This window comes from Mizuhopecten yessoensis, unplaced genomic scaffold, assembly GCF_002113885.1.
Source record: "Mizuhopecten yessoensis strain PY_sf001 unplaced genomic scaffold, ASM211388v2 scaffold7325, whole genome shotgun sequence".
Classification (NCBI taxonomy): Eukaryota; Metazoa; Mollusca; class Bivalvia; order Pectinida; family Pectinidae; genus Mizuhopecten; species Mizuhopecten yessoensis.
Genome location: NW_018406991.1, coordinates 107758 through 117108, shown reverse-complemented (window position 1 = coordinate 117108; position 9351 = coordinate 107758). Strand labels below are relative to the sequence as shown.

Below are 9351 nucleotides of genomic sequence, written 5' to 3'. Positions count from 1 at the left end.
GGTCCAGGTACAGTGTACATGTACAAAGTGGTTATGTTTACCTGGGAGGGGGGGGGGGGAACTACGGTCCAGGTACAGTGTACATGTACAAAGTGGTTATGTTTACCTGTATACGGGATTGTGTAATTTTACATGTGTCGATAAAGTTTGTTTAAAAACACCGAAAACACAATTTCTAAATATAACAATGTATAGACAGAAAAATAAGTTTATAGATGTAGCTAGAATATAGAAACATACGTAAAAATCAAGTGTATATGTTTAAACACGAAACCGTATAAATTGTTAAGGCATTCCTCAATTTACACCAACCACGAATGTTATCGAACAACGTTCGTCCATCATGCGCACGCAATGATCGTCCAGCTTTTTATCGTTCGCCCATCGTGCACACACCGTTCACACACTGTGCACACTTCGTGCGCACACCGTGTAACGTTGTGCGATCCCACAACTGTATTATTAGTCCTACTGACCCCTTTCCGAAATCCTAAACGAACTCCTAAGACTAGTAAGTGTCACCTTTTTATGGGGGAGGGGGGAAATATATTAATGTGATAAAATTGAGCATGCATCATTAATAGCAAATACCAAATATAAAACATACCACCTACAACACACATGTATGCCTCCACGCGGTGTGTAGTGTACCACCTACAACACGCATGTATGCCTTGCATACTTTCAGACACGTTCCTAAATCACTTGTGTTAATAGGATGCTAAACTTATTGACAACACTTTATTGTACATAATCATTGATTGCACAATATGCATCTCGAAATTTGTCTAACATAGTCACTGATGTACCGATCTTTTTGAACCTAGATGAGTTACTAGAGTGTACACACTATTTCGTAATAACAAATCATTGATGACTTGTGTTCACACTTTAATAGCCAAGCGCTAGCTTACTAAGATCTTTCCATGTTTGCAACGGAAGCTGATAAAACCATTGATAAGTCGAAATAATTCAAATCTTCCATGACGCTTATTGAAGTAATATTTATTGCTTTACTATCTCACATCGAAATTCCCGTATAAAAAACACTTCAAATTTTACATTAATAAGAAATTGAAAATCAAATATTGGTTGGTTATAACCTTATAATGATAAAGTTCATTGTACGGGAATTCGATGTGAGATAGTAAAGCAATAAATATTACTTCAATAAGCGTCATGGAAGATTTGAATTATTTCGACTTATCAATGGTTTTATCAGCTTCCGTCGCAAACATGGAAAACATATTTACTTCAGGCTCAAAATAATACGCCTCAATTTTTTATCCCAAAAAAAATTGGTTAAATGTGGTTAGTCCAAGTGAAATCCCAATTTGTCTTTTTCTAAATCACAGTCTTCTCTTTTTAGGCTTGGTCCCGTCAGCACAACATATCGTTCTTTGAATTTAAGGTTTGTCTTTAACTGTTTCGTTCGTTTACTAATTTCTACTTTTTATTAATCCTACTGGCCCCTTTCCTAAATCCTAAACGAACTCCTAAGACTAGTAAGTGTCATGGGGGAGGGGGAAATATATTAATGTAATAAAATTGAGCATGGATAATTAATAAGTATAGGCAAAAAGACGAAATATCATACCTCTTAATATGTTATTTTTCTTTTGTATTTGTTGCAGGAAAATCAATCAAGATAGCAGTCGTTGGACAATGTATGACTCTCTCACTCATAGGCCTTTCTGTAGTGATTTTTATTTTTGTTTGCCATACAAAACTGATCTTACCTAAGTTTAAACTGTTTCATAGACAGTCCTATCGAGTTCAGGGTAGTAGTGTTCAACCACAGTTAAAAACGGATTCCTTCTCTAGTACTTATTTCAAACAGAAAAACTTCTCTCCGTTAGCAAAAATGGTCAAAGAAAACAAGGAGGACACGACGGGGAACAGACGTTATCAATTTAGTCTTAAGTTTACAACTACAATGCAAACAATCGTGAGCAAACGAAACTTTAATCAAAAGCAGAAAACTGTTCATACTACAGCGCAGATCAGAGCAAACCACCAAACGATAGAACATATTACTTCAGTACATTCTCTGCAAAAAATGACCCCAGAGTACACCACTGGTAAGAAAAAGCCTGGTTTACCGAAAGATCCTTTGACAGCTAAAGAAAAGTGGACGGGTCAAACTGTACAAGACACAGGAGACCAACGATTTCTCGTGTTTCGATATCTTGGTAGGTTTGGCAATGTTATGTTCATATATGCATCATGTTATAGTCTTGCTCTCAAACACAATCGAACGCTATTTATGTCTAAAACAGACAAAATATACCAACCATTTGCCAATATACCAACACCACGGACACCAGATAAAAAGCGTTGTAAAGGCAAAGAAGTCACTTTCAAACAAAAACGGTCCAGATATTATGAGAGATTAAACGTATCAGAAACAAACGCCTCCTGTGTGAGAATCGATGGTTTTCTTCAATCATGGAAATATTTTGAAGATTATTTCGATGATATTCGAAATCAGTTCATGTGGAAGACTTATGTCAGAGAAAAGGCTCTACAGACTATAGAGACACTAAAAATTCAAACATGGCCGGATATCCCTTCTTCAAATATAACAACTGTAGGTATCCACGTTCGCCGCGGTGATTACGTTACATCAAAACGCCCAATGGCAGATCGCGCATATTTTGAATCTGCAAAAGAGTATTTTCTTAAGAATTTTTCGAATGTCCTTTTTATTGTTATATCATCGCCCAACAAAAACGACCGAGCTTGGTGTGTAGATAACATACAAAATGGAAGTGGCGTGACCGTGATTGCAGGATCCAGGGACAAATTCGTTGACATGGCACTGCTATCCATGACGGATCACGTCATTATATCGACCGGGACGTTTGGATGGTGGGCTGGATTTCTGAACAAAGGGAGAGTACTCCATTTTGACTGGATCCCTGTGAATCATAGTCGGTTTAAGAGAGATGATTATATTTTACCCCACTGGATTGGGGTTAAAGCCGTTAACAGTGTTAAAAATAATGTGTCTATCTTTCAAACTGTTCCATTATAATGAGGCAATTGTCATAGTCCATGAGCCAAGCGCAGAAATATAGTTTTAAAGAAAAAAATCAAAATCTAATCGTCGCAATTTTTGAAATATGTTTTTATTTTATCAGTTTTTCTTTCAAAGCTGACTGTCAAAGAATTGTTAAGTCATAATTTGGTCAGAATAAAAACTATTTTTCTATGTATGAGGTTTAAAATATTAAAAGGATTATAATTATATTTAGCCAGAGATAACCAAGAACATTTTCTTTGCACAAAAACATTATATATATATCACCGTTTGATTATAGATTGAAAACGAAATGTCTCTTCTAAGTTTAAAAAAATATTTGTTCCTAGTATATGGAGAATTTACTTGATGAATAAATCTAATTTACAAACGTGATGGGTTGGTGTTGTGTGTCTTTTGTTAATAACACTGACGAAACCACAAGTTATCGAACTTTTCTTGAGGCACCTGTCTTCACTCTCTTCGGTAATCTTTACCTCTGTAACCTTAGCTGTAAACAAGAGGCAAACGTGCTGCATTTTAGATAAAGGCAAGGACTGGTTTACCCGATGTAAGTGTAAAGTAACCAGGTGGACTGCTGTGCTGAGTGACTTTTGCATGGTTTGGAAGTAAGACGCAAGCACGCATACACTACGCACATGGAGGCAAGTCCTTAAATGACCTTATATGTTGATAGGACGTACACAGAATTAAACCAAACCCAACCAAACTTAAGAAGTCAATATATGATCGACAATATATTGTGAAAGCAAAAATAAAACATACCACCTACAACACACATGTATGCCTCCACGCGGTGTGAATGTGTACCACCTACAACACACATGTATGCTTTGCATACTTTGAGACACGTTCCTAAATCACTTGTGGTAATAGGATGCTAAACCTTTTGACAACACTTTATTGTTCAGAAACATTGATTCCACAATATGCATCACGAAAGACAAAACTTTATTGTTCATAAACATTGATTTCACAATATGCATCTCGAAATTTGTCTAACATAGTCACTGATGTACCGATCTTTTTGACCCTAGATGATTTACTAGGGTGTACACACTATTTTGTAATAACAAATCATTGATGACTTGTGTTCACACTTTAACAGCCAAGCGTTAGTTTACTAAGATCTTTCCATGTTTGCGACGGAAGCTGATAAAACCATTGATAAGTCGAAATAATTCAAATCTTCCATGACGCTTATTTAAATAATATATATTGCTTTACTATCTCACATCGAAATTCCCGTATAAGGAAGCACATCAAATTTCACAATTAATGAGAAATTAAAAATCAAATATTGGTTGGTTATAACCTTATAATGATAAAGTTCCTTGTCTGTCACTACCTGACGATCGATGGCGAGATATTTTCTAGCTAAAACATATTTACTTCAGGCTCAAAATAATACGCCTCAAATTTTTATCACAAAAAAAATTGGTTAAATGTGGTAAGACCAAGTGAAATCCCAATTTGTCTTTTTTTAAAACACAGTCTTATCTTATTGGGCGTGGTCCCGTCAGCACAACATATCGTTCTTCGACAGAAACCAACAATAAAACATTACAACATTTAATCAAAAGAAAAGTGTTTAAGTCTTATTTCCCGCTAGCGTTTATGTTATCAGTACATATACAGCTGTAAATTTCACGAATTCACCGACTTCTATCATGTGACATCTTGTTGTGATACACGTTACGGGAGATGATCATATTTCAACCTTTCATGTATGGCAATCAGATCATCATTTGTTACTTGGCGACGTTGACAGTAATGCAGCATATACACATTTGTCCTTGAATTACAAAATCTCGAGTTGTGAAGGCTATATCTGATAATGTAAACAGACTTTGAGGACAGCATGTTGGCGAATGAAGTACTATAATATGTTGATGGTGATACGATTACCACGTCTTTTTATGTAAAAATTGCCAATAATATAATTTTACATGCAATCAAGAGTATGATAACCACAACAAAGAAGTTTGACGGGCTCAAATGAATTTGGAAATGTACCCGAAATGAACATGGTTTCAAATGTATATCGACGTCGTATTTGCATTTCACCGAGACTATTCACTGAACACTTATACACAAAATATCATATTGCCAATGACGTAAACAAGCACACAACATACACTAGATCATAGTTTGATCATTGTTCATGTCAACAGTTACTTAGTTTCAATTCACATTTTGGTCATGTTGTACGTCATCTGAACACCTTTCTTATCCACGAGTAGAGTCTGAAACATAAAGCAGATATATTACGTGCAGTGACGTTTACTTTAAGTCAATGTTTATAAAGCAAAAAATCTCAAAAAATGCGAAAGCTTTGTTATATTTGTCACAGTGGATTTACGCTGTGGTTTGTTTGTCCAAGTAGGTTTACACTATGGTATATGTGCCAATGTGTGTCGACGCTGTTGAATATTTGTCAATTTTAGCTAACGCTGTGATATTTAAGCATTGAACTTAGCGCGCATTATGATATTTGCTTGCAAAGCTGTGTCATTCAAATAGATCATAAATACCATACAAAAACAGTTCAATACTTGCATTTACGTTTTCTCTGCCTCTTGTGTTCTTTTTTAACTTATAACTTATATTTTAAATTAAAAATGCCCCCCTTATCGACAGTCCACACAACTTCGTTTAATAGTTTGAACAGCGTATTGTCGCGTGCTGATTGGCAAACAAAGTAGTACTTTGAAATTTTAACAAACACTTCAATTTCATTCCACAGTTCAGTATCAATACAGTTGCGTATGATATGTCTATAGGCTGATTTAAGTTTATCAATAGAACTCTGAGCTGAAAGTTAGATTTGAAATTGTTTCGATTTTTCCCCGGAGCAAATTTCGCGCATAGAAAAATACAGTTGAGCTGAAAAATCCGACCTTGCCCTCCACGAGGGAGTTATTTTTAGAAGTTAATTCGAACTTTTCTCTTTGCTCATTTTGTGAAGAATCCAGGCGTGAATGTATTTGTTGATTGTATGGGACTGACAACAGTCGGTAGATTCTATAACAGCCTCGTTATTTGACATGTCGTAAGAAACTGAGGAACCGTGGATACGAGACGCGTGAAACTGACGGCGTTTGAAGTGAGTGATCTTGCGATGGAGCACAGGTTCGTTACAAATTTATGAAATGTTTATGTGTGCTGTGACTCATATCAGTAGGTCTGTAACATATGTGTCAGTAGGTCTATAGAATAAGTGTATTTCAGACATTTGTAACGAACCCCTGTTGATCAGTGCAGTGTAACAGACGATATTTCTGATAAATTGCATGAGCGTTAAAATTGTTTCCATTGCCGGCATTGGTGATTTCAACCGATGTGCATTTTGTACGATATTGCAGACCTTCGTCTTGTTTTCGTTGTAATAAAAGTGTTTTTAATATTGCACATAAATTTACAATGACATTGTCAAATCTCACAATGCCAAGCGATATTTCACCAGCCGTCATGTTTATTTTTATTGGATATTGAAGTTCTGGTCAGTGTTGTATTAATACGCTAAGAATTGTGTCTCGTGATGCATGGTAATTAAAGTCCCATCAACGACACAGCTTTCAAAGAGGCTATATAGTGACAATGCCATGCAAATGTAAATATATGTGCGTATTTGGATTGCCGCTGTGGTATATGTGCCAATGGGTGTTGATGCTGTGGTATATGTGCCAATGTGTGTTGACGCTGTGTTTTATGTGACCATTTGTTTGACGCTGTGGCATATGTGTCTATGTTTGACGCTGTGGTATATTTTTCAATGCGTTTCGACCCTTTTTTTTCCATGTGTGTTGACGCTGTGGTATATTTTTACATGTGTGTTGACGCTGTGGTATATGTTCCATGAGTTTGACGCTGTGGTATATTTGTCCATTCATGTTGACACTGTGGTATATTTTCCACGTGTGTTGACGCTGTGGTATATTTGTCCATGTGTGTTGACGCTGTGGTATATTTGTCCATTTGTTTTGACGCTGTGGTATATATTGTCATTGTGTGTTGACGCTGTGGTATATTTGTCCATGTGTGTTGACGCTGTGGTAGATATTGTAATTGTGTGTTGACGCTGTGGTATATTTTTCCATCTGTGTTGACGCTGTGGTTTATGTGCCAATGTATGTTGACGCTGTGGTATATTTTTCCATGTGTGTTGACGTTATGATATATGTGTCTATGTGTGTTGACGCTGTGGTATATGTGCCAATGTGTGTTACCACTGTGGTATATGTGTATTGACGCTGTGGTATATATTGTCATTGTGTGTTGCGCTGTGGTATATTTGTCCATGTGTGTTGACGCTGTGGTATATGTGCCAATGTTTGTTAACGCTGTGGAATATGTGTGTTGACGCTGTGGTATATTTTGTCATTGTGTGTTGACGCTGTGGTATATTTGTCCATGTGTGTTGACGCTGGGGTATATATTGTCATTGTGTGTTGACGCTGTGGTATATTTTTCCATGTGTGTTGACGCTGTGGTTTATGTGCCATATGTGTTGACGCTGTGGTATATTTTTTCCATGTGTGTTGACGTTATGGTATATGTGGCGGTGTGTGTTGACGCTGTTGTATATTTGTCCATATGTGTTGTCGTTATGATATATGTGTCTATGTGTGTTGACGCTGTGGTATATGTGCCAATGTGTATTTACGCTGTGATATATGTGTGTTGACGCTGTTGTTAATTTATTCATGTGTGTTGACGCTGTGGTACATGTGTCGATGTGTGTTGATATTTTTATAAATGTGTCGATGTTTTTGACGTTGCGGTATATATTATTCCATGTGTTGACGCTGTTGTATATTTATCCATGTGAGTTGACGATGTGGTATATGTGCCAATGTGTGTTGACGCTGTGGTATATTTTCCATGTGTTTGACGCTGTGGTAACAATATAGAACTCTCAAATTTATACGATACGGACGAAGAACGATGTTAACACCCAACCGCCTGATAATGGTAAGCTAACAAAAAGGAAAGGCAATTAATACAAATTATTTGTCAATGAAATGCTTCATGACATTTCTTTCGTATGTGAAGTCTTAAAAACGATTTGTCAACTGGGAGAGAATGAATGAATGACACGATTTGATGTTAATATAAGATCCTCTAAGCCAATCGGTATCGTATACAATGATAAGACACTTTTTAATGGCGTCGTCATCCGTGTACAGCGTCTGAAAATGACCTCAGCTTATGCAGAGATAAAATCTGTCAACAAACCTAATCTATGCTATCACAACTCAATAATGTCCTACATGTATCAAGTAAGTGATTTACCGGCTTTAGAAGAACTATTGGTCTCAACTATTAAACGATCGCACTAAGTCTTAAAATTCCCAAATTGTATTTGCTGCCCGCACTTGGAGTCTCTTTCGTTTCTTATCTTTCCTCTTCCTTTTTATTTACTTTCCTTTTCACTTATTAACTTTCTAGACACCCGTCCTTATACGACGCTTGCTGTTGTCTCCCTAGACACCCATCTTTATACGACGCTTGCTGTTGTCTCCCTAGGCACCCGTCCTTATACGACGCTTGCTGTTGTCTCCCTAGGCACCCGTCCTTACACGACGCTTGCTGTTGTCTCCCTAGGCACCCGTCCTTATACGACGCTTGCTGTTGCGAGGACGTAAAACCCCTGACAAACAAAATCTTCCTGATATTACCGTCTTAACACTTATTTGCATCGCTGTTAATTTTATTTATTAATTTAGCCCTTTTGCACTGCATACACTTTAATGTATGTACAGTATATGATAATACTGAGGAAATTGATTTCAATATTAGTGGAGAATTTTTTAAACTAGAGAAACTGTATTAGGATCGACAACTCTTGGAAGAGATTGATTCTGTCGGCGTAATGTTTAGTATGTGAACCCTGTCGTTTGGTACATTCATAGTATACTTGAACATGTTATGATACATCTATAAGGATTGAATGTTTTTTTTATGTATATTGAGGCAATAAAAGGCAGTAGCTGATCTACATATCCTGTGGAGCGCGTTAGCGCTCCTCAGGAGATATGTAGATCAGTAAGCGCTCCTGAGAAGATGTTTAGATCAGTAAGCGCTCCTCAGAAGATATGTAGATCAGTTAGCGCTCCTCAGAAGATATATAGATCAGTTAGCGCTCCTCAGAAGATATTTAGATCATTTAGTGCTCCTCAGAAGATATATAGATCAGTTAGCGCTCCTTAGAAGATATGTATCAGTTAGTGCTCCTCAGAAGATATGTAGATCAGTTAGCGCTCCTCAGAAGATATGTAGATCAGTTAGCGCTCCTCAGAAGATAT

At 36.8% G+C, this 9351-nt stretch overlaps 2 protein-coding genes across 2 annotated transcripts in view; one reads left to right on the top strand and one right to left on the bottom strand.

Annotated features, from left to right (window-relative positions):
* LOC110453471 (galactoside 2-alpha-L-fucosyltransferase 2-like) overlaps nucleotides 1-4107 on the top strand; it is a 12979-nt gene extending 8872 nt beyond the window's left edge. Inside the window, exon 2 of the mRNA XM_021502423.1 lies at nucleotides 1635-4107. Coding sequence (XP_021358098.1) covers nucleotides 1670-3037 — 1368 coding nt within the window. The 5' untranslated portion in view covers nucleotides 1635-1669 and the 3' untranslated portion in view covers nucleotides 3038-4107. The remainder of the gene's footprint in view (nucleotides 1-1634) is intronic.
* LOC110453472 (fatty acid-binding protein-like) overlaps nucleotides 3978-9351 on the bottom strand; it is a 33841-nt gene continuing 28467 nt past the window's right edge. Inside the window, exon 4 of the mRNA XM_021502424.1 lies at nucleotides 3978-5289. Within this exon, the coding sequence (XP_021358099.1) occupies nucleotides 5233-5289 (57 nt within the window). The 3' untranslated portion in view covers nucleotides 3978-5232. The remainder of the gene's footprint in view (nucleotides 5290-9351) is intronic.